This window comes from Empidonax traillii, unplaced genomic scaffold (genome assembly GCF_003031625.1).
Source record: "Empidonax traillii isolate 1590-97213 ecotype Southwest subspecies unplaced genomic scaffold, ASM303162v1 scaffold46:size3806547, whole genome shotgun sequence".
In the NCBI taxonomy this organism is placed as follows: domain Eukaryota; kingdom Metazoa; phylum Chordata; class Aves; order Passeriformes; family Tyrannidae; genus Empidonax; species Empidonax traillii.
The window spans coordinates 3,287,345-3,313,281 of NW_020955239.1; the positions used below are offsets into that span (position 1 = coordinate 3,287,345).

The 25,937-nt window shown below is 42.8% G+C and overlaps 1 protein-coding gene across 4 annotated transcripts in view; it reads left to right on the forward strand.

Annotated features, from left to right (window-relative positions):
* Positions 1-21,650, forward strand: part of SLC22A15 (solute carrier family 22 member 15) — a 67,974-nt gene extending 46,324 nt beyond the window's left edge. For 2 of the 4 annotated variants that reach the window (XM_027878886.1, XM_027878888.1), the window contains one exon: positions 4,047-4,164. In XM_027878886.1, coding sequence (XP_027734687.1) covers positions 4,047-4,059 — 13 coding nt within the window. In that variant the 3' untranslated portion in view covers positions 4,060-4,164. Of the gene's footprint in view, positions 1-4,046; positions 4,227-8,619; positions 8,761-10,872; positions 10,945-13,473; positions 13,766-16,534; positions 16,717-17,484; positions 17,680-20,458 lie in introns of those variants that run through there. The other 2 variants (XM_027878889.1, XM_027878890.1) reach the window with 2 other exon arrangements.
* The last annotated feature ends 4,287 nt before the right edge of the window (positions 21,651-25,937 follow it).

Below are 25,937 nucleotides of genomic sequence, written 5' to 3' on the forward strand. Positions count from 1 at the left end.
AGGTTTGAAACGTATTTGTCATATCTGTGAAACTGAAGAGTGAAGAAAGGAAAGCCAAGCAAGCATGGAAAGCATCAGTAATTGGCAGCTTCAGAAGATACAAGAGCCAATCTGATACCATTCAAGGCATATATTCACAGAATACTTTTACATGGGTTTCACAGATCCGCAGTCATATTCAGTTCTGGTTATTGCCAACAGTATGAATGAAAATGATATATCATAAATTCAGTGTTTTTGCAGATACTAGGAAATCTCTAAATCCTCTTAAAAGAATACCGATAAGTAAATGAAGATGGAGGTACAAAGGAAATTACCCACAATCTGAATTCCATTACAAGGTACTATGAAGTGGAAACTGAGATATAATACAAATGGGGGAATGTATTATATATATGTAATATATATCTGAATAATTTCAGATCTTATGCAGACTTGAGAAGACCAAAGTATTGAAGTGTGGCTTGAAAATGCTTCAGAGAAGCTGGATAAATCAATGGATGCTCATCAAGCAGCATTTGGGAGAACTGTCTGTGGTCAGCTAGCTATGTAAGTGATGCTGATAACCTCCTGAGGGACACCAAAGAGAGAAGGAAGGTTGCAGTGCTTCAGCAAGAGCTATCTGAAGAAACTGTCTCTGAGAAATATGCTCAGACACCAATGAGGGCTTAAGGCTCTTTCAATAATCAAGAGAAAATAAAGGAATTCAGAAGTGTCAGAAAGGTAGCCATTCTCAGTCTGGATGGGAATCTCCTTAGAAACAAACACACTTGGGAAGTGTAATTTGCCAGATCAACAAAGCTCAAAAGCTCATGATAGAGCTCATATCCATGATAACTGATGGATTGGATTGTGAACTAACTACAACTGAAGAGACCTTTTCTGGTTTTGTCTTCAGGTGGTTGCCTAGTCTCAGTGGGGTGTGTTGTATGTCTGTGAAGCTGTTTTGAGCTTTTCACAGAATCATAGAGTTGGGTAAGGTTGGAAGGGCCCTCAGTGGGTCATCTGGCCCAACTTCCTTGCTCAAGCATTATCCTAGATCACATGGCACATGGTTGCATCCAGATAATTCTTGAATTCATCTGCAGTGAGGGAACTCCACAGCCTCTATGGTCAGTTTGTTCCAGTGCTTGGTCACTTGCACAGTAAAGAAGTTGTTCTTCATATTCAAGTAAAACTTCCTGTGCATCAGTTTCTAATCATTGTCTCTTGTTCTATTGCTTGGCACCACCAAGAAGAGCCTGGATCCAGCCTCTTGACACCTTCCTTTTTCTGTATTTCTCAAAGAGTAAGGAATAAGAAATAGTCTTCTTTCACTCCCTCTTGCTGGTGCACCTGGGGAATTAAGTTGTAGGCTCAGAGGAAATGTTTTTCTCAGGAGATTGTGTTTATTAGCCTTTGGAGCTTAGGTCCTTCTTAGGTTTTCTCCATTTTAGTCTTACTTTCCTATACAAGCACTGTCTGGAAAGATGCTTCCTGCTTGAGAAGGACCAATCTGTTAAAGGTTTCTCTGTAACAACACTGCATCAGCTCAGCAAATGTCACTGGAGGAGCCTGGATTATTCCTACTTTGTGTCTACATCCTCTTTTATCTTGGCAGATGTTCCCATTTCTGCACTCTCCTTTCTCTGTGCTCTCTCCTTCTGATGCAGGTTTTTCCCACAGTAATATTCCCTCCTCACACATGGCCATCTGCCTCTTCTTTTCTGCTGTAGTCTGTGCTATTTGGTCCTCATGTAACAAATGTGAGTTCTTGTGATGTCTGTTTTCCTCAGTGAGGTCAAGACTTGCTGTCTCCCATAGCACTCTTAACTTGTATTTGGCTGGTGGTGTAAGGGCCTTTATCTGTTGTATATTTTCTGTCAGCCAAATGGCAGCAATCCAATGCTTTAAGTAGCATATGTGTTACTTATGGAATGGAAATAATGGATGGATTATAATAGTAATAGGGTGGAAATAATGTGCGGATTTCCACAGGCACTCAGTGCAAGTTGTCCATTTCCTATGATCTCGTGCATCCAATTCATATAAATGTTCTTCTCCTTCTTATTTCTTTCTTTGGATTCATTGAAGTCCAAGGAAATTATGAAGCAGCAAGTTCTTACAGCTCTGGAGCAAGGAGTTCTCACAGTTAAGAAAAGGCTGTATTTAATGTTACATTTGACATTGGGTTTCTTGTTGCTTTTTTCTCTCCCAGCTCCCCTTGCACCTCAACAGTGATGATGAGAGTTATTTATTCTTTTCAAATGGCAGGAACAGGCAAGAACTGTTGCTCAGCTCCTTGGACTTCAGGATAAACTTGAACATGAACTTAAATATGCTTGAACTTCAAACAAAAGCACAGTCCTTGTCCAAGGCTTTATCACCTTCCCTCAGTATGAGGAGGGGAAACTGGGGACATCCAGACCCTCTTGGAGAAATTTTTGTTAATAGAAAAGAATTATAAACATAAGGTGAATTATTGTATAAAAGAAAAAATTACCAAAACTACTTTATCTCTCTGCCAGCACCCATGGCTCTGGACAACTGTCACGAGGAGAGACCTTACAGGTGCAAGAAAGAGAGACCCTTAATCTCTCCTTGCTTCAAAATACATGCCTGAGGTTCTGGGTATTAAAGTAATGTGTGGTTTTGGGAACATTAAGGAAGTTGTCTGCTGTATGTGCAGCTGGCTGGCTAAGGGGCACACTTTTAATGGAATCTGACCATTTAAAAGGCTAATTCTCCTCCTTTGCACAATGTGCTTGGACTTAATTTCATCCAACCTGCCTTACAAGTCCTTACCAACCTATTGTTCCACCCACCTTCCTTCAGACCATGCCTTTTGTCCGGCTTTCCTAGCAGAGCTCTCAGTGTAAGCCCCTCAGGTGAAAGATAGCCAGCAAGCCTTCAAGTGAGTAAGGTCGTGGTATGGGTAACTAAGAAAATCTTTTTCGGTGCTCAATTCTCATGGGAGCTGGTGTGGGAAGTAAATGCCTACATGTCTTTGTGAAGGAGTCCTCAAGTCCCTCAGCAAAAAGATGAAGGCAGATGCCTGGCAGGCACAGAGAAGGGTTTGTTTTGTAGGTTCTGGGGAAGCAGATGTCCTGCAGGTTTTGGTGCTCCTTTAATGCACTTAGTATTTTACTGTTAATAAGGAAAATCATGAAGGATAACTAGCAAAAACAGTGCCTGTCCTGAGGGAGCACCCAGTGTTGCCTTTTGCCAGCTGCTGCAAAAGTAATAAATCAGTCAAGGGATGTCAAAGTTCAGTTTCCAGGGGAAAATAATGATTTTACTCAAATGTGGAGTGTGCCTTTCTTAATAAGGGACCTTTAGCAGCATGGGATCACATCTCTATACTCTGTCACTCCCTTGCATGTGCTGATGTACCCTTCTTTCTAAAAGCCACCGAGCCACACTGGATCAATAAGGCCTGATCAATTGTTTTTCCCTCTGAACTAGTCATATGGGGTTGTTAGCTGAGCTGCTGGCAGAAAATGAGAGGCAGCTTTCTGTCTATTTACTGTAAAGAAGGCGAAGCAAACTACAGGAGGGGACAGGCTGCATGGTATTTACTGTCAATACAGCCGGAGAGAGAGGAGATATAAGGAGAGGGGAGCAGGGGCTGCGGACTGCAGCCCCAGTGAATGATCTGAGCGTAAAAATACCCATGCAGTTTCAGATGAAAAGTGGGTGGATTGAAGTCAACGAGGGATAACTGAGAGCATTTAAGAAAGGGTTTACTTAAGGGCTAGTGAGGCAAGGACGTTCTAAGTAGCAAGCAGAGTAATAATGCTGTGCATGAGTGTATTGAATCTGCACTGCAATCTGAAAAGTACTTCCGGATCTGCCCTGAGACAGAACAGTAGCTGGGATATTTTTGTATGTCCCTATATGCAAAACTCACCATTTAAAAGTCATAAATAATAATAATTGAACTTAGAAAATAATATTTGGAGTAGTTTTCCAAAGCAGCTGGAAGCCACCATTGTAATTCAGATCAGGAAAGAAAAAATAAAAATAGGCATACTTCCTTGCTTCTCTCTCCTCTTCTTCATCCACAGAGGAATAAGGTGACCTGAGTTTCACAGGGCAAGAAGTCTCTGAGCAGCTCTGAGTGTTTCTCTACTTCCAGAGGCAGGTGAATGAATGAAGAGTGAATTCACACTTTAAAGAGCAGCGAAGACCATCTTGCCATGAAACCATTCACAGATGAAGATGTAGAAAACTACATCCAGAGCAAGGTAAGGCTTTATCTGTCCAGATTTTCTGTCTCCCACACTAGGTGTTGATTCTGAAGGGTGCCAAACTTGACAGTTACTTGCTTGCCTGCTGTCTTCATTTCTGAGGCAAGACTGGGAAGTTTCATGAGAACTGTATTTCTAATGAGATTTCTAGGTTCCTGTTGCAGTATGTTATCAGGGATCTCAGCTGGTAGCCTAATTTTTCAAGGTTCTTGTCCTCTTCTTCAAATGTCCTTAATTTTTGCTCCTTGTCTGGCATTCCAGATGTGAGTCTGGCTGTAATTGCCAGCATTTAAATCCAAGGAAAGGTCCTTGCCTCTCTCCCTTTCTTGTGATTTTGGTTTGACAGAAACAAGACCAAAACCACACCAGGCAATGCCTGTAAGAAACATTCATGTAGGAACTAGAGACAGACAACTATTTGTTAGAATTCACTCATCAGTCTGTCACCTCAGCTAAGGATACTTTCCTAGATACCATGGTAAAAATAATGTCTCATTAGCACATGCAGATTGGAACCACATTTTCTATTTTATGAGATACTCCAGCACTCAATTTTTTCCCCATTATGAAATAAAGTAAAAAAGAATAAAATCATCTGCAAAACAATACTGTTTAATAAAAGTAGCTCTAAGTAAACCATAACAATTTTTAAAGCTGACATATTTCATCAGAGAACTGAGCTAGGTCCTGATTTATAGTCTGCTTTCTCAACAAAATGCAAGATACTAAGATGAAAAATAATTTCAAAATGGGAAAATATATGATTTTACATTCAGTAAAGAATTACATATTCTAGTACAATGAAGGGGCTGATAAGAAATGTTTGTTTTCTCTTTGGAAATGTTTTGGTGACAAGTAGATATATTTCTATGAGAACTTTTCATTTTTCAGCCATGCAGTGTTGTGCATAGGAAAATCATTCCATCAGAATCTGTTCAGTGAGCTATAATAGCGAACACTTCTCTGAAGATTTAAAAAAGCAGAGCTACAAAGGAGGGAACTGAGGGAAGCCATGTACAGAAAGATGCTCATATGGCAGCTGTAAGTACAGGGAACAGAAGCAGAGTGTAGTTAAGTGAGAATCATAGTTGCCAATATTGGAGGTTCTACTGAAAGTCTGTTTTCTAGCTGTCCTTCATCTCTGATGGATTCCTAGTTTCTGTCTGCTCCTGAGTCTCCTGTCCATGTGAGGCTTCAGGCAGTCCTAGTTCAGCTTGTCAAATGCTGCCTGTTTTTGAAAATAGGTCAACCACCTGGTGCAATGAATCTCTCTAATAGCAGAGATTCCTTCCTTAAGCCACTCAGCAAAAGAAAAACTCAAGTGCATCTGGAGAGGATGCGACTGGGTAAATGGGAGAAAACCCAAATGTTCTTAACAGTTCCTAATAAATCCCAGTCTTGCTTCTCTCCTCCTTAGTAAGTTGACCTTGTTGTTCTAGTTTTGTGCATTTGTTTTGGCATGATTCCCCAAGTTAAGACGTGGTAAAGGGAAAGCCAATAGGTGGTAGAAACAGAGACCTTATGCTGTCTCTTCTCCCAGCATGTCTGTGCTGGTACTAAAGGCATCTGAGATAAATGCCTTGGCTCTTCAGAAGCTGCATTCACTCAAACATGTTCTGTCTTCTGATTTTTATGCCCTCTCTTCTGTAGGAAGGTTATATTTCCCAATAGCATGATTAGGGAGCTAATTATGGTTAGGAACAGTGAGCACCCTCTGTCACATGTCTCTTGTTCTTGTTCTTTTATCCCTGCCCCAGGGATGAGGAGCACATGCAGAAAGAGGTGTTTAGTTGTAGCTCCCTCAGTAGGTTTTTTGAGAGTCTATACTCTTATAAAGAGTTCATGACAACTGCTGTAGCCTAATCAGTAGGTGATGAAAGCAGAAATAAATGTGGCCAGGCTGGGGTGGATGGATTCTCCCAGGATACTGGAGGTGGCAGAAGGTGTTTCTAGCAGGTGCCCCTTAGAACATAGCATGAGCAATGAATACAGAGGCACTCCAGCTCTCCATTTCAGCTGACCCATGGAGAGGTTGTATACTTTCAATATTTTTCAATAGAAAAGGTCTGCTTTTTTGTCTAAAAGCTCTTAGAGGTGGGCAATTTTCTGTACCACTCACCATTCACTAACTGGAGAAACCATTAGGTATCATATTGAGCAAGACAAGCTTATTGGATTGTCCTAAGTTGTTCTGGATGAACAAAAATAAGGGGGAGAAAATAGCTATAGCTACAGATGGAAAAGTGCCATGCATAAAAGCTGAGATCAGGAAGTGAAAATGAACATGGGCTAAAATTTTTCAGTATAAATTGAGAAAAAACAAGTACATATAACCTAGCTAAAACTGGTCTTACAGAACAAGGATGAATTGAAATGATGAGGAGGGTGAAATACTAGGGAAATTAAAGGATATTATATAAACATAAGGGACTATATGTTAACATAGCAAAAAGACTGTATGTCAAGGGTAGATGAGGACCCAGTGAAGGGAATATGATATTGCTGTCCAATCTATTTCCCACTTCCAAAAGTTATTCAGGCTTAGTGAAAATACTGTTAACTTTGGCTATGGGGGGAAGGTATTCAAATTCTGCTCTCCTTCAAGTTCAGCGTTAGTCAGTTGCTGTTTATTGGTTAATTGATCTGACACAAGCACTAGTCCATTTTAGTCCATTGAATCGTCCCTTATTTTGAAAAAGTGAATCCGTTTATTCCTTTTGAAGGCCTGAGGACACATTTCAACACACTTGAGAGGTTTTGTCTGATAGTTCAGCATTTGACATAAAGATGTCCAAAAGGACTTTTAATGAAGTGCTTGTCAGTGTGTTGTTTAGGTGCTGAAGATGCTGCAAAAGCAGGACACAGGAATTTTAGAATAGTCACAGACTGGTTTGGGTTGGAAGGGACCTTTTAAAGATCATCTAAGTGCCATCTTCCTGCTATGGGCAGTGACATCTTTCACAGACCAGTTTGCTCAAACTGGTCATCCAGCCTGGCTTTGAACACTTCTAGGGATGGGGCATCCACAGCTTCTCTGGGTAACCAGTTCCAATGCCTCACCACCCTCACAGTAAAGAATTTTTTCCGTATGCTTTTGCTTACTTTTGGTCTTTGATAATAACAAAACACTGTAGGAAGTATGTTTGACTGTGGCAATTATGCTTAAGCCAAGCTGTTTATGATCTAACAATCCCATTTCATACCTGCAAACAGCCCAGTTGAGGTTTTAGTTTTTGCTCCAGGGCAGGTGGGTTAATTCTGTAGTCTTTCAAACCTCCCATCTGTTTCTGATTTTTTTTTCCTTGCCTACAAACAATAAGATTTAGTAGAATATGGTGAGGAAAAACAAAAATCAAGAAGAAAGCAAAAGTTACAATCAAATGAGATAAAGCATAGGATGCAAAAAAGAACAGTAAACAGTCTTAATATCTCACTCTGTGTAGGTAATTCTGAGTGAATAAGTAATGATGAATATGTTCATGAATTTCATTAGCAGAATCTCCTCACTTTGGTAAATGTCTAAGGATATTTGGGAAATATTAAATGGCTTTTACTAACATGGTTTCACTCATGTTCCTCCTGTTGAATCTCCTTGTTTAGATTGTGATCATCCCCTTGTGCTCCATTCATTTTTAGTTATATATGAAGGCAAAGATTCATCTGATATTTTTCTGAGTTGTCCATCTCTCACCTCAGTCTTTTCAAGACTCAGACTTTCCACTGAAATTATTTTCAGTAAATAATTATGCTACTACTGCTTGAACTGAAGAATTACCCATCAAGTCATACAAACACCTAGTTCCCAATGGGACCAGCTTTGGAAATATGCTTTGTCACCATTTAAGGGTAGACTCTCATCTGTACTTAGCTATGAGGAGAGTATGGATACTTCCAATGTATAATGTAGGCATCTAAATGATGCTCCTGACACCTGACACCTGACTAATGCACAGAGTATCCGTAACTCTTGAAGGAAGTGTTCTCAGCTCTTAAAATGAAACACTGGCTCTGAGATTGGCTAGTATATGCATGGGAATAACTGGCTATTCTGCATCAAATAGAGGAAGAATGAGACTATAGCTTGTTGATAACAAATTTATCCATGTAATGAACCCTTTTCCTTCTATCTGATGGTACTGACATGGAAATGTCAATTTTGGTAGTCTTGCTCTGTATATCAAAGCTCGGTAGTCTTGAATATTGGTCCTGTGATGTTTACCAGCTCTGTCTCATGGTAAATTGGTTGCAACACACAGGAAACAGTAAGTTTTATTCCCAATGCAGCACAGACACAAACGTTTCAGGATGCTTTGAGCTGGGTGACTGTTTCCCACTGGAGACAGACACTGGAGTTACCTGTAACATGAAGTGTCTTTCCTGGAATTGACAGGTAGAACGGCGACATCACCTGGTTTCCAAAACAGTGGAGGAGGTGCAGAAGATCATCCAGCAGCTGACCACAGAAATCAGCCATAAGGCTACACGATTCCAGGCTATCTCCAACTCTGGCATTCACAATGAGAACATTAAGGTATGAACAAGAGCCCTGATATACTCCCTGGCAGCCTGCAGGCAATCAGTAAGTGATTTCTCCATTGTGCAAATGTTTGTGAGGGCAGGTACCTCACCTAAAACACTACAGACAATGTGCTGACACTTCACTGTGGGAGTTCTGGTGACTGGGTTATAGAGACTTACCCCCGTGGACATCTCACAATTAGAGGAGTATCAGAGAGGGATGGGTAAATCAGGCAGAGCCTCTTTTTACAGCTGCTGTGTTTACAAGGAGCATCTATTGCCAGACCTCTCAGTCTGCAGCAGAAGGCAAAGTTCTTTAGGATATAGAAAGAAAAACTTGTACATCAGTAACATAAGAAAAAATCCTTATGCCTTCATGAGCTATGACTCATATTTTTCACAGGTGGAAAACCTGTCAACTCACTAAAAAAAAAAAAGAAAGGAAAATCGAAGTCCTTCTGCTATGAGCATTAGAAAGCTTCTTCAGAAAAATGGGGAAGGTTTGTCATGGATTGGAATTTCTTTTTAACTTGGAAGAAATATGCTTATTAGTGGGAGAAGTTAAATGCCTCCCAGTTTTAGACCTTCAAATATGAAAATAATAATGTGACAGATGAAGGCTGGTTGTTTTGGTTATTTCCTGTGACTACATAATACAAGAGTAACTAGTGTAAAGATGTAAGAAACAATCAACTTCTGATGAAAATTATCTTTTCCATCTGAACTAGTTTACAAACTCTAGCTGTGTCAACGTTATACTAAAATGCAGCCAGTTACAGATCAAAACACAGCAAACACATAAAAGCATGAGGCAACTTTTGCAGCTCTCTGGGATTGAAAGGGAAGAAGTCTGTGTGTACCAAGCTGCTGGAAAGTTATGGAGGTGGAGGCAAAATATAATCAACATGTGATTGATGTGTTGGCAATGTGGCTATTGCCCTGGGAACAAAGACATTCAGATTTGTAGCTTTTCTGGAATTTCGAGTATCCCAGGGCACATGGCCTTGTCAATAGGTATGACCACAGTGACGTAAAACCACATCCTGGTCCACGTGTTCCTTGGTGCCAGAGTCTGCCAACCACCTCTTGTGCTGGAACAAACCTGCTTAGCTAATGAGGTCTGACAGGACCAGGGTCAGGGGAAAAATGTTGTTCTGGAAAACAAAGCAGAACAAAACCACCCAGGCAATCTATTCTGAGCAGTAATTTGGAATTACAGTAGGCTCATCGGAACAATTTCTGCTTGGAAGAAATCCTCAAAATATATTTTCTTAAAAAGTGGCAGAGTTGTTATTCATACTTGACTGAACCCAGTTTTATAAATCAGTGGAAGTAACACTAGGAGGGCCTGACTAACTTTGTCCTGTGTGTATAGGGCAGCAAAGAATGGGTTGATGAAAAATTATTTTGGCTTGGGCTATGTACTTTCAAAAGTTGGAAACCTTAATATTCTTGCTGACATAATTCAACCTAGAGGAGACTTGTGTCAAGGGAAAGTCAATGTATTCATTATTCTGTGTTTAATTTTGCAACATCTTTTTTCTGTCAGTTAAATTTGCAGAACTTTTCAGCACTTTCAGGTTCTGCTTGAAGTGACTTTTCTGAACTTTCAGCTTCTGGTTAAAAGGAATCAATTTAACATGGTGAGAGGTCTGGATTTGTTGAGAAGCCACAAACTTCCTCCTAAATATGCACGGCTAAGAGAATATATAAGAAAAGTCTTTAGATATTCAATGTTTCTCTGTAACCCACACAACAAAAAGTCAGTCTTTAATAACTTGAATTAAAATTCACGTGGACAAACCACGTTATTTTAAGTATTTGTTTTAGTTGTGGCCCACTGTTTTTGCAGCTGTCAACAGTGCAGGGCTGGTGCAAAAACTGTGAAGGCTTCAGTAAGGCATAATGAGCAGGTTAGGGTTCAGACTAATGACTCAGACAGCATTGCGCAATGGCATTGCCAAATGTCTAACTCTGTAATCTCCATGGGGGCAGGGGGGAGATTTTCCTTTAAAAAACAGGCTCCAAGGAAGCTTGCAGCTTTGCTCTGTGAATGAATGACCTGGCACATGCTTTCTCTCTGTTCTTCTCTTGTACTTCTTGTTTTCCTTTCTGCTTCTCTCAGGATCAGCCAGCTTTACTGGCCAAGTGGTCAGCTATGCTTCGGAGGAAGCGCCCATTCCACCCATCCATCCAGGTACAAAGCCTTCCTGCCACCTGGTGCCTGACAGTCCATGTGCCTGCTTCCTCCTCACCAACCCTCTTTTCCAGACAACTTCACCCACCTAACTGATCCTCCCATGACTATTTCATCCTCTCCACAAGAGACTTCCCTTATTTTTTTTTTTCTCAAAGCACAATTATCTTCTATCTAACCTAAAGCTTCTGCCTCCCTAGAACATCCTGGCCAGGACTGCAAGAATGAGGTTGTATTAATTTGCCCAGCAAACTTCAGACAGGTTTTTAATGCAGCACAATTGGCTGTCATTTACACACCCCAGAATCTGAGGCTCTTGATCAAGCCTGTGACTTGCTGGGGTCCGTGGTCTGCATATAAGACCATCGTGTGACAGAGCATAGGTGTGGGACTAGGATTTGTTTAGGCCAAGAGGACACCAGCTGCCCAGCTTTACAGTGCCATCACCAGCCTTGTGTCTTCTGTTGTTTCCTGGTAAGCCCCAGGTGGAGGACCCTTGTGACTTGCATTTGCAGGCACTCACATAACACCTGCAGCTCTTCCCTTTACAGTCTGTTGGGTGCCAGTGTGTACAACACAGCATCCTGGTATGGGAAGGAAGGGTAGTTTAACTGCAAACGTGGCTCAGGCAGTGAGATGAGCAGTAACTGCATGACAGCCACTGTATTTTGTCCTTATGGAGCCTTGCACTCTGTTTCTGAGCTGCTCCCAGGATTACTCAACCCCACCAAACCTGACATGTAGAGGTCAGCTTGATCTGAAATGTCATCCTTCCACTATCCCCCTGCCTTTATAGTCTATATTTGACAAAAGAGCAGCTTTCTGGTGTTTCCTTTGCCATTTCTGTGCTTCTTGCTGGCAATCTTTTGTACTTCAAATCTCTTGCCAGGGAGCAGAGAAGACCAGCTGCTCCCTACGGGGCAGGGAGGTGGAAGGTGAGCATAACAAGGCAGCTTCCGCCCTGTGGTGCTCGAGTGAGGCAGACCTAGGGAGGGCAGCTGGGTCAACCAAGAGTCTGGGTCATCAGGTAAGTCTGCTGAAGTCAAGCCAGGAGCACTCACCGGGGTCAGGATCAGCTCCAACAATACCAACCAGGGTCAGATGCAGTCTACTGATTGCCAGGCAAGTCCAAGTGGCCAAGTAAGTCTGAGGCCAGCATGGGAAGGCAGTCTGCAGATAGGACAACAAGGTCTATGGCCAGCACAGGCATAGCTGTTACACAGTTGGAGACCAGCATTCCTGTGATATAGCCCAGGGCTCGGCTGAAATGGGGGCCCCAGACCCATGGGCAGATGCTGTGGGTAGAAGTCCCATAAAGGCAGCTTAGGGCCATTAAAACCTGTTAGTGCCCTCAGGGCACTTCTTTGGTAATATTTTAAATCAGCTGAGCTACCAGGAAGGCTACCAGAGTGTTTTGGGTTACTAGAGGAGAGCGACAAGCATGTTTCATTCACCTTGGATGTACCCACCTCACAGCAACAGCTGGCACTTCACATCCTGCTCGTGCAGCAGTTTTACCTTACTTATGCCAGTGTAAGTTAGGGTTGGTAGCAAGTGGACTTGGAAGGCTCCTGAGCCAACACAGTAAAATCTGAAGGAGTTTGAATACCCTTTCTGGAGCAACCAAACTAGCATCTTGAGATGTTTGGCTATGCCCTGGGCCAGGATGAAGTTTCAAGGTATTTGTGTCATCTTACTCTTTCTTTGCAAATACTGGCTCAGCTCTGGTTTTCTTGGAAAACGGTCGTTCCCAAAATGAGGCAAATTAGATGGCTTGAAAACAAGCCTATCAGGAGTTCATTTTCCATTGGTTGCTGCCTCCATCCTTACACTGTTTTTGTCTTGTGCTCAGCAGGAGATGCAGTTCCATACAGTAGAACTGGCCAAGACCTGAGCGTATTTATGTAAATGCCACTGGCCTCTGTAGGCTCAGGCACGTCAATTGCCTCATGTCTCTGTCTGTTTAAAGGACAGTCATACAGAGTGAAACACTTGTAAAATAATGGGCCATAGTATTATTTTACTAATGTCTGTAGTGGACTTTGACAGAGATCAGAAAGGTGCACTTATTGCCATAGTTATTATTAGTATTGAACTCTCAAGTAACAGTTCTGAGGAAATAAATTGCACTATTTTGTTTCCGTTTGCTGTATCTCAGACATACTCTCTAATGCTTTCCTGCTCCTTGGAAGCTGCCAGTTATTATATCTCATGCAATTGCAGACTAGAAATAACACAAAAAGGGGGAAAATGTGGTGGCAAATCAGTCAGTGAGCTCTTGTGTTCTAAGGGCCATGGATGTTACATCAGACTCCTTCTAAAACAATTTCCTTTTAATCTCTGTACCCACAAAGTAACCAACCCCCAGAGACAGGTCCTGGCTATGTTCAATTGATCCCATCATACCTTGGCTTTTCCTTTTCTCCAAAGCCCCCAGTTTTACCTATTACTTCCTTAACCCTCTTTTCCCTACTTCAGGCTCATGGATCTGCCCTTGTCTTCTCTCACAATCTCTCTGAACCCTCCCAGGTCTTAGCACCCAGCCAGTTCCTCATCACAGTCCCTCTGCGTGGCCTGACTGGGTACAGGGAATGCCAGGTACGGCACTGGCGTTATTATACCGTAAATGGAGCCAAGCTCCTCTCCTCCGTGCGGGACCCCGAGGAATTGCATCAATGGCTAGAGGTGGAGCAGTTCTCAAAAAGCCTTCAGCAGTGGCATGAAGAGGATGTGAACATCGAAGGTGATCTGGTTCCAGCCAAAGTCCTTATCGTCTTCCGGGAGCTGGTGGAGAAGTCGATTATCTCCTGTAACCTCTCCAGTGAGTTTAGTGGGGATAGGTGTAAGGGAAACCACCACACACACAAAGCGTTTGTTTGGCTCACATGATCAGAAGCTGAGAAACAGCAAACCCCTCCAAAAAAAGGAAGCCTTTAGATGATGCATGTAGACCTGCACTGAAGATAGAATTAAGTAATTCTCAGACTCTTCATACCCAAGTTCTTACTCCTTTCTTAGGAGTTTAGGTAGGTTCTCCAGAAACATCACCCTGACAGTTCAAGCAAGAGGCAGCCCAGATTTTTAGAACATTTAGGAATTTGTTTGGGAAAAATGTCTTTTTCTACTACAGCACCTGCAATAAGTTTATACTATCAAGGAAGGTAGAATAGGAAAATTTGATACAGGGAGGGTGCGTAAGTCTAAGGAGAATGTGTTTGAAGATAGTTACGAGCAGATAGTTTTCTGGGAAAATCTTAGCTGCCCATAGCTTTCCAGTATGGACTGTTGGGAACTAAGTAGGACTTTTACTTCAGGCAAAGTGTGTTGGACAAGTGGTCTTTTCCCCCAGTGTCCAGGCTACTCCAGTCCGTTTCTGGAAGTGGATACAGGAAGTTTACTTTCAGTAGTGGAGCTGCAAGCTCTGTGAGCAATCCAAAGTGCCTGTTTATTTCCTGTGACTATGCCGGAAGTGCTGTTCACTGGCATAACGTGGTCGATGGTACACAGAACATGCCTTCACAACTGTAACATCTGTATCGAGATGCTGCTGAACAGTGATCATTGGATTTAATCTTTAGCATCCTGGAGGCATGTTATAGAATTCAGCTACTGACAATTTGACTTGGTCCAAGCTACATAGTCTACATCCATCTTTTCAAATTAGGATACTGGGACATGATTAAATCCAGACTGTGGTGCCTCTTCTCAAAGCATGTTTCCAGTATGACTCCTTACTCATCAGCAGCCTAATATGGGTCCTCTGTATTTCAGAGCAATAGGAGCTATATCCAGTATCTGATTGCACTCTGAATTGTGAGGAAAACACGATAAAGTCAAGCTCAGCTAGATAATGACATTTTTTCAAGAAATATTTGTTATCATAGAAATGGAAAGATCGATGGGAATGAAATTTCGCCATCAAGGCTCATGGAAAAGACCAGCAGGAATGGGCTTGTCTCTGAAGCTTTACTTATGCGAAAGTTACTGTGTTTAAGTGAAAACCTGCCGTTGTGGCTAGCAGCAGTATATCAAGTTGTTGTGACAGGAATAGTCCTTCAAGGAACCCAAAGCATGATGTTTGGGCTGATGATTCTGATGCTTTTTTTATAAGGCCCACTGGGAAGAATGAGCTAAGATGAACTTGGGATAAGCAATTCCCATTTTTGTTTGTTACTGTGAAGAATGAATTTCCTTCATCATACAGGACGGCTAAAGTTGCAGAAAAATTTCCCTGGTTTCATTGCTTTCCTGTTTTTTAATTCTTTGAGCATCAGCAAAGCCAGTTTTTGAGGTGCCTCACTTTTCATTGGTGGAAAAATAGGTATCCCAATTGCAATGCTTTTGGAAATGCCATGAACATATTTACACGCTGACACAGCGGTTGCTCTAACAGTTTTCAGCTGCCAGGAATCCTTGCTGAGAGCTTGGGAGCAGCATAGTTCCTGGTTTTATGCCAGGCTTGCCTCAGCAGGAAAGTAACATGCAAATTTTACTGAGGGTTATGAACTTCTAGTTGGGATGGACTCTACTATTTGCAACGTAATTCATCCTGTGCTTTCTGGAGGAGATGCTAAATTGGGGATAGGCAGATATTTCCTCTGTGAGGGCAGAAAAGGTTGTCCTCCCAAATGTTCATCACTGTCCCTTCAAGTCTGCTGTGTGGGCTCCTTGTAGAATAGCTCCTTAGCCCATGCCAATCAAAATAAGGCACTAACGCACTACTATTTAAACTGCTTTTGTTAGTCTGCTCAGTCTTCTGTTGCAGTTGTTTAGAGCATGGTAATTCAATTGGCTCAGATGGCAGAGCTGAAGGGACAAGGATCCTGCCAGAGTGACTTGGAAAGCTGGGGACAGAAACTTCTTCCATGAACCAGCTGGAAACAATGTCAAAGGCCATTAGTTGCACCTTTCTTTCCTTTCTGCACTCCTAGAGCATTTTGTTCCTGGAGATGAGCCACTCTTCTTTCACACTGAAGAAACTTCCTTCCTCCAAATCACCTCAGAAGTAGCTCTTTTTGACACTCCACACTCCCAGTGATCTAGCAGTTAGCCTTTTTTGTATGACTGCTCTGCACAACAGCCCATAAATTCTGTGCAAGTGCATCTCCAGAAACAAAACTTACAGATACTCCACAAAACATTCTGAATGACTGGCAGTGGTAAGTGTGATATGGCAAGGGTTTGATCTCAGGTTCTCTGAAGGAATAAGAACATCTTTAGATATGAGGCATTCATCTGGTCCTCTCTAATTTGCAGTGATCTCCTTGTACTGTACTGTTAGAAATAGGTTGCATCAGTCATCTAGCTGTATTTTTAAGAAGCTGATCCTAGGATTTAAGAGGACCCACAAAGGAAAACAAAAGCATGGTAATTGAATTAATATTGAGAACTTAGTTGGTCTTTCATCTTTTTCCTATTCTTGTGAGCCAGATTTAGATAGATTCAAGTTTTTTTTAGATTCTGCTTATGGCATTGAAGAGGAAGTGTTAAGACACACCAGTACAACTGCAAGGTCATAGACAGCCTCTTGGTTGGCTTGTGGAAAAGGACCTTTTCATTTATATTATCTTCTTCTGTTGTTCCTTCCCAGGTAAAGTGACGGTGCTGGAGAGCTTCAGCTCAGTGGTCCGGGTGGCCGTGGAGACATCAGAATCCCAGGTTGAGGTGGAGCTGGTCCCTGCTGTGGAGATTCCAACTTGCTGGCCTGAGAAGGCCCGGTGGCCTCGTTGCCTCAAGCGCTGGCCTTCTCAGGAAAAAGTGCGGTGTGTCAAGGTAAACAGTGTATAAAGAACTATTAACTCCGTGCTGGAATTTACCTCTCAGGTGTCTGACAGTCATTTCCCAAAGGAAGAACTGCATGGTGACGGCAGGCAACAGCAGGGCTGGAAGATGTATTCTCTAGTGAAATGTTTCAAACTGTTCTGTCAGGTTTTATTTGGATTTTTATCTCCCTTACATTGGTGAATTCTATAGAAGAAAACCTGAGTTAACTATTTATTGCATGAGTCTCTTGCACACAGCTCTGCCAGTACTGACATGCATCATTTTTGCTGTTCTGCTCTGCCTCATGTAAGCCTTCAGCAACTGCAAGCCTTGGAGTTTTCCTTCCAGCCTAATCCCACCTTTCCCTACATCAGCGATGGCTGGATTCTGGCACTCCAGCTCAGTCCCAGTTGCCATGTTCCTGCAGATCCCATTCCACCTTCCAGTCCTGCTCCACTCTCGTGCACAACCTGCCTTTCCACAGCAAAGTGCCTGCAGAGCTGCACCTCTGCTTTAGTGGCACTGCTGGTACTGTGCCTGATGGCTCTAGAGCAGGATATCTTGGGAGTAACTGATACCAGCACACAGGGGAACAATACCAAATGCATGTTTGTTCGACTAAGAATTAGGGTGGGAGCACGCCTCACTTGCTGCCTCTGCTAACCCTGTTTAGAATACGCTTTGAGAGATGTCACACATCCTTTTTGTAACATCTCTCTGCATTGCTCGGAGAAGTTTGCCTCTGATCTGCTGTCACACTTCTCCTTTTGTTCACAGTCACTGGGTTTCGACCTTTTGGCCCGCTCCAATTATCACTGGCAGCTGTGCTTCTCCCGTGCTGAGCACATCCTCATGGAAGGACTTGATGAAGATGGTGGTTGTCGCATGAAGTGCTTCAGGGTCATGAGGCAGATGAAGGAAGATGTCTGGTGTGCTGGAAATAAGCCTGTCATCACGGCTTATCACCTTCAGGTAGGCATCACTGCGATACCAACATACAGTTGAAGTAGTTGTTGCAGTGCCTTCCATCCAGTAATGTCAAAATATTGTGGTGTAAATCGCTGTAGCACCTGTGTAACTTCTGAGGTAGCTGTCAAAACTGCAGTACCTTTTCATTGCTTTACAGTGGCAACAAGTTCAGGAAATATATGTTTTCCAAACTTCAGCAGGAAACTAAAGCCTGTAGGAACATTATGATTGCGGCAACATAAATAATGTTAGAGTTGAGGCCCCTGCTCTGTTTTGACTTCACATAGGCATTGTACTGTTGTCTGAAATTGCATACTTACCTCCTGCTTCTTCACTGTCTCAGCTGTCTATATCCATCTATCTGTGGATGTGCACCAACGAAACTGTCTTAAGTGAGCATTATTAATGAATTAGGTGCAAACTGCAGTTCTGGTGGTGTTTCACCTGGGGTAGGAAGGGAAGAAAGGAAGGGGTGGTAGCATCCTCCCCGCACCTACTTCAGGGTTCAAGACGGCTTCAAACAGGATCTGCGAAGAGGAGATGGAAGACTCTGCTACGACTGCATCCCCACATCTGACAGCTACAGATACTGATGGGCCATGGGCAGCACCAGACTGTAGAGCAATCCTGTTTCTGGGACTCCATCCTCCTGGAGTTGCCAGGGAGTGGCTGTACTTTTCCCACCTTGAAGCTTCAAGTCACCAGCTCTCCACAGTAGTTACTGATCTTTTGGTGTCCAAACCCAGATGCAATGCCAAGATTTCTCCTAAAGAAAAAGCTTGTGACCATCAAATGCTATTATACTCAGGGCACTACTCCAAGTCAAGATGGAGTCAAAAAAGAGATGAGAAGGCTGATTATAGCTTAGCAGAATGCAAAACTTCTCAGTGCCTGCAAGAACAACCTGCTGGAAAAACTGTCATAGACAGGAGAAAGTAGAAAACCGTTTAACCATCAGTAACATTTTTTCTCTGGCTGATGAAGCAGATGTGAAGGACGTGCTGTTGCACAGACTCTTGATCAAAATAAAAAGCTATTTAGAAGCTCTTCAGCTCTATACTGTAACTGTACTTCAGGCTTTTACTGCAAGAGAGGATTGGTTTACTAGAGAGAACAAATATTTCAAAATTACTTACATTAAACAGAAAAAAAGAAAAGGGGAAAAAAAGAGTAAAATGAGATAAACAGTCATTGGATAAACCAGTAGTTGAGCAGAGGCCTAGTGTTAGGTTTCTTCCCATTCTCAGGTTTCCCCCAACAGAGGTATCCAATAACTAGGATTAAACAAGACTCTGTATGAGAAAGATGCTCTATGACAGGAAATTCTTCCCTCAGAAACTTAGAAAGGCTTAGAGGACCAAGTAAGAGCACTTATTATGCTTAACCTCCGTAGGAATGAAGTTCAAGATGTGGAAGTTCAAAAAGATCTAGGTACATTTTAAAAAACAACGCTATGCTGCTGGTAGATAGCTGGCAGTGAGGGACAGTTGCATAAACACTGGGGATAAATCACCTATTTGGCACCTGACTGGAAAAGCAGCACTGTTTCCCTAGCTTCCAGAAACTTCATTGCAACTGCTGCCCATGGATCTTGCTGAAGTAGATTTAGTGTGACAAAAGGTAACTGCTCTGCAAGTCTTCGATGAGTAGCTCTCACGGAGTTACAGCTTGAATTCCTCACTGTGTCTTTCTTCCCTGGTGACATTAAAAAAAGGCTTTGTGGTTATTGCAGCTATGAACAAAAAAATTGTTCACATTTGAAAAGCTTTCTGGGAAGAAATTTGTCAGCAATACAACTACAGATGAAATTCTACCTCTGTAGAAATAGAGGAGTTGAATGCTGTAGTTCAACCACTTCTCACAGTTATGTGTGGGTCTCTTTTTGGGTTGCTGAATCTGCAAAATAAAGTTGGGATTCAGAGGACAGTTAAGGGACTTAGCAGAACTATTGAATCCAGGGTAGGTGACTTAGTACTTTAAAAAGAGATTTCGGGTTGACCAAGGCAGTCAAGTAGGGATTTTTCAGGACAGTAGTGTAAGTACCTCAAGAAAATTCTTCTCAGTCATAGGAAAGTCTGAAGAAATGCAACACGAGCAGTGTAAAAACAATACTATAATAGCAATAATCACAGACATTTTATTATTTTAACTATGTATTTCTCAAATGTAAAATTGCGTAAAATAAACTTGGGGGAATAGAACATAAGACATGCTGTAAGTATCACGTGTCAGAAAAAAAGAGGCAGCACTTCACCAGAAAGCAAGCCTTGCACCTGCAAGAGCTGCTTAGAATGTCAGTCTGTTTAGGATGCAGATCTGTGTGCATCTTCAGCACAAATACAGCTGAAGCTAACAAATAATTATGTTAATCTCATTATGCTTTCCTCCCTCCTTGCACCTACTGGCTTCTACACTTGCATAATAGGCCATTTTCTACAGCCTAAAATGCCTGGCATTTCTACAGAGGCTCCTGCTGGAGGATGGTAAATAAGCTAATATTATTTTAGCAAGATCATTTTCCTTGGTCTCCTGGCTCAGTCAGTGGGGCTCCTCTGGGGAGAGATCCTAACCAGGCATGTCAGAGTTGCTCTGCCTGGTCCCCAGAAGAGACTTTAACTGTGATCCCTGCTTTGCGGAAATGTTAACACAGGGAGATAGCAGCACGAGTCTCTCTGATTTCCAAGGCTGTCAGCCATTTACCAGCACTAAAACTGCCTTAGTAAGCTGTGTGAGCCCTCAACAGAACCTCTAACACATCTTCTCTCCCATCTGCTTCTTGCAGACAGTGCTATTCTGGACGTGTGAAAAATACCCACGCACCAAGGATTGGCGCTGCTTCCCTGAAGCCTTTCTGAGGCTGGTACAGAAGCTGCACAAGTGTGTAAGCCAGCACTTCCTCAAGCATTATTTTCTCAAGAACACCAATCTGCTCAAATATGCCAACACCAGTGACCTGGACCTGGTGGCCAGCAAGCTTGCAGTCTTCTTGGAGAACCCAGTCTTCTGCCTGGACTGAGGCAGGCAAAGGTCTCCTCACCCCAACCCTAAGCCAATCCCCCACCTCCTCTCCCCACCTGCAGTTGTTCTTCGTGTCCTTGCAGTAGATGTTGCAGCTGGCTTTGTAAGACACTTGGCACATGCAGCGTGAAAGAGAAGTGTCAAGCTGGCAGCAGTGGGCGGTGAAAACTGATGGAAGGTATCACTTGATGCCCAGCTGATCTAATTTGCTTTCAACTGTGACAGCCTGCCTGGAAGCTACAGCCAGTGAAACCCAACTTCGTGTCAGTCAGAACAGGCAACTGCCTTGTTCTCTGACTCTAGTCTTGTGGCACTTTAGCAGAAAAGCAGTGCAAAGGAGTCTCGCTCTGCTGCCTATCACCTCTGTAACTTAGCACATGTATTGTTGCTGCAATCGCCTTCCTCACAAGGACAGCGGGTTTAATTGCCTGCTTGCCTCACAGGCCAGCTCTGCAAAAGAACAGAGGAACATTTATGAGGTGTTCCAATGCTGGGCACTTTGAAGTCTCCACCTCCAATTCAGTGGGACCCTGCTCCAGTAAGAAGACAACCATGCTGCTAGTGTTGAATAGCTCAACAAAAGCAAGAGGAGGAACAGTGGTTTTTGCCTCCTCTTTGTTTTTCTCTCCTGCACTTACATTTTTTTTCCAATTGCTTCAAATATGTTTTCTTCTTGTTTGCCTTTAACAGTTGTGTTAGTGCCATACAACCAGGGGGCTTTGCCAGAGTAGATTTCACTCCCATCCCTGGCTCCATCCAGCAGGCTGGAGGAAGAACAGGTCTTTCCCTAGTTGTTAGCACCCCCATGTTTTTGGGTGCTGTACAGAAGGATAATATTTTTCAAAGGCTGTTAACTCCAACACCTCCCCTCCCTGCAATCACTGCTTTTAATATTATGGATGTTTAGAAAGAAAATCAGTTTAAGTCTTTAAAAAGAACAGAGTTGCAGAATGAGTGTAAAGGAAGCTGTTTTTAAGGTTATTAAATCGGTGAAACTAAACCAGAGTGGGCTTTTTTCTTTTTTTTTCTTTTTTTTTTTTTTCCTTTTCTTTCTTATTACACCTGTGCAGGAAAGTATGTCAGTCTCTCCTTTGCCAAGGACGGTTGCAGAGATGGGATTCGCTGCTCGAGGAGCATCCGTGGCGCAGCGTCTCCCCCTTGTGCCACACTGTGGTGTGACCACGCGTCTTCAGCGCCGCCTCTGCGCTCTGGCTTGGTCCCCGCTGCCGTCACTTGAGAGGGACGGGAACGTGGAGAGGGCTGAGAACCTGGGGCTTGTCAAGTTTAGAGAGATGGCTTTCTACAGCTCCCTGGGGAGGAGAAGGGGAGAGGGAGGTGCTGAACCCTTCTCCCTGGAATCCAGCGGTAGGACATGTGGAAATGGCTCAAAGAATCCTAGAGAGGTGCTCGATGCCCCAAGCATGTTTGAGAGGCATTTGAACAACATGCTTTAACTTTTAGTCAGCCTAGAAGGGCAGTTGGACTGGATGATTACTGTAGGTCCCTTCCAACTGATATACTGGGTTCTATTCTAATCTATTCTATTCTGGCCTTTCCTTCACCTACGTATGAGAGGAGGCTTTCTTCTGCAGTTCTGTAGCAGAGTAGATATGAGTCAGGCAGCATCCCAACTATGTGGTCATTCTTGTACTGGTCTCGTGCATCAGACCAGTGTGCAGACCTGACTCTACTATGTAAACCAGCACCCTCCTTGTTCAGAATCTGGGAATACTCTCCAAGTCACCTTTCCATATGGATAACCACGTTGTGTGGAACTGTTTTGAACAGTTAACTTCTCTTGCTAAACCTCTGTTCTCCAAGGCTCCTTTCTAAATGGGACACAAGTGCCAGTTTCGTGATGACACCTCCTGTTAAAGCGTGGCTTTCCTGTTTCCTGAGCTGTTTTGGTAAAGAGCAAGGAGATGTCAGCCTGCTGATCAGACTCAGCAGCTGTGGCAATGAAGTAATGTCTCCTGTTCCGTCTTGGTTTTGTCTTGTGGTTGAAGTGCTGGCTTCTGAAGTTAGAGGAGGACAAAAGCAGTTTAAAAGGACAGTGAAAAATGTTCAGAGATATTAATCCCAAGTTTGACATTTTACTGCTCTGATGTAAGAACCTTTTGGGATTTAGTTGTGGCTCTTGAATTTATCTCCTTTCGTAGCTGGGTGAAAAAAATGTTTGAGTGGTGATAACTTGGATGCAGCTGCGTATCAGAATCCTCAGTTGCTGTAGTTCACAGCCTGCTCCGAAGCAAAATCATGGGCAGCACCGTGTGCTGCAGAGCCATGACGTGGAAGGTTCCACTGCTCTGCCAGAGTGGCAGCCTCTTACAGCCAGGAATGAATCAGCAAAGCCAGCAAGTAAGCACAAAATGATGGACCCCTGCTTTGAGCCAAGTCTGATCATTTTTTTTGCTCTATTTTCTTGCTGGTACACAGGCAAGTGCATCATCTAGCATATGCTGCTACAGAAAATATCTTTGTCACTATATAAAAATCAAGATCTGCCCTGGAAGGTACGTTGCTACTGACCACAAAGACACAGGAACAATCCCCCAGCTTTTTCTTCAGAGCAGCATGACACGACATAGCTGGCCACTAGCAAATGGTGAGGGAAAATACTTCTTTGAAGTTTCTTTGGAGAAGGAACTAGTGTATCCATTGAAGTAGAAGAATACAAGAAATAATTTCATCTCAGGCATAGCTTTGAGGTATACTATGTGCTATCTTATCTAGTGCAGGTCTGGTTGGGTCTGTGTGGGGATTTTGTGAGGCAGTTTTCTGTGGTTGTGGGAGAATTGTGCAGGAGGTCTCTGATATAAAAAAAAAACCAAAACACTAAAAAACTTGCCAAATATACTTAATCACATTTCTTATTACAGTAAACTCTCTGCAAATAGCTTTTCACTTATACACCCAGTCTGATTGCAAAATCATGCCCTCATCCCAAGGTTTTCTTCCAAAAAAAGGATATCACATTGTGTTTTGGCTACAGAATAAGTTTTATTTTTCTTTTTTCAAAAAGTGATCATATTTACAGATACAGACTTCCTTGAAGTAGGTTTAATCAAAAGTTCTATCCTTGTTCAGAGCATCTGAAAGGACTGTGATGACCATTTGTTTGCCCTCTCTTTTTCATTACTTTCATGAGTGTTTGCTGACTGTCACGGAAAGGAGAAATCTTGACTTTCATAATTTATTCATGGTTGGCAGTGACTTTTTGCTTACTTCTCAGTTTTGCTTTCTCTTCTTAACTTCTTCTTAACTCTTCTTAACTGTCTTTAAAACAAGAGGGGGCAAACGGTGGCCAGAAGAGTACTGTGTTGTTCGCATGTGAAGCACAGCACTCGAGAGCTACAGGCATTCCCAAAGCACTCACTTAAACAAAAGAGAGAGGAATTAAAATGCATATTTGTGATGAGATGGTGAGTGCAATGAGTGTTTACAGAAATCCTGTTTACAGAGACATGAAACAGCACCTCTGATAGAATTTTGTGTGACTCATGGCTGAGCTCTTGGCCACCACTGCCTTTGCACAAGATGATGGCACTCATCCTGAGTGCTAACTGAGGGTGTTTTTCAAGGTATATGAAAGGTAGCTTGTTTAAGGTAGCTTGTTGCTAGGTGTTGACTGGGCAGGAGAGGTGTGCGGGATCCTCACTGCCATGTCATGTGCTGGAGCCTTGGCTGAGATGAGGGATGCTGAGAAGGCTCATGGTGGGTGCTAAGGGCCTCCTTACAGCTGCAGGGCGTTCACAGCCCTTACCACAGACAGCATCCCTTCATCTGTCTGAAACTTCAATTTGAATGTGTTGCTCTGCCATATAAAACCCTGCAACATCACCCTTGTGATGTTTTAGTCCTTTTAGATTGCCTGCCTTCAACTCACTAGAGGGCAATGTCTCTCTGAAGCACACACACCTCACTTGCTCTTAAAATCAGCATCTTGTAGTTTATCATTGAGCTGAGACAAATGAGCATGATTAATTTAATGCTAAAAAAGAGACTAGAAAAGAGATCATGGAAGAGCTTTCTAATAAATAGCAAGACTTGGGTAAAAAGTCTCCAAACTCCGGGAACCACTCCAAGAGCCAGAATATGGATTTATTTCTTTCTGTAGCAGGAGATGGGCTTGCAGTAATTCCCAGCTGTCTTGGACTGGGGAGAGAACCAACAAGCTAAGTGCAGGCAGGGTTCTGGGAAGGAGGAAACTTGCAAGAATAGCCACTCCCCTGCTCCATCGGGGTCCTGCCCTCTCTCCAAGGGGAGCTGGGCCATGACTCCCATATATGCCTACCCCTTAGGTTTCTCTGTCTCCCTCTTTTTCTCATTTTCTCCTTTCCTTTCCCCTTGGTCTCCCCCTCAAAAAATAAAGAAAAAAAATAGATTTTCTCTGAAGAAGTTTTCTGATGCCAGCCCTTTGGTGCTGTTGGAAATGGTAATTTTTGAGTGCACATCATCTCTCTTTTAGTTCATGGGACCCAAGTGTACACAGAGGCCATTACAGACCATCTACTCACCTCCACTTACACTCCAATTTTAGTTTTAAATGGTGCCCAGCAATGCATTTAGAGTACCTTGCAACTATGCTCCCAGTGGGAGCAGCCTGGCCTCTCTGAGCAAAACGGTGGCATGGACAGTAATAGGTAACAGGCTAATTCTCCCTTCACACTAAGTATTTTTCTCCTTACCAATGCTAGAATTTCTGTTTTCAGGAGAAACATACTTTTTATTCTTATACCTCGCCCCCAAGGACTCTCATCTGAAATCCTTGCAATGTCACATGAGGCAGTGACAGCACCCAGTGCTCAAATCATGGTAAGAGATCCCAGTTGCCCCATCAGGCCAACCTGTGCCATTGCCATAAGGAGCTGTGTGGTGTCCTTGACCTCTTTGGGGTCTGAACTTCTCTGGCTGGAGTAATATGCACAGTTGCAAAGGAAGTAAAACAGTTCCAGTAAATGTGGTTTATCCTGTTCTGACCCAAACCATTCCAGCACAAAGAAATGGACAATGCTTTCATCATGTTACAGGTATTTATTTGTCAGTTCTGCTCCAAGCAACATCTTTGGTTTGAAAGAAAGGACAGGATCAGAGCCTGGCTTTGAAAGCATCTCCTGGACGAGTGATGAAGAACGCAGAGATGCCACCAGAGACCAGGCCTGTTGGAGAGTGCAGAATGTATTTGTCACAGGAAAGATTCTCTAATTTACCCTTAGCATCCTCATAAACAGAAATTACGAGGA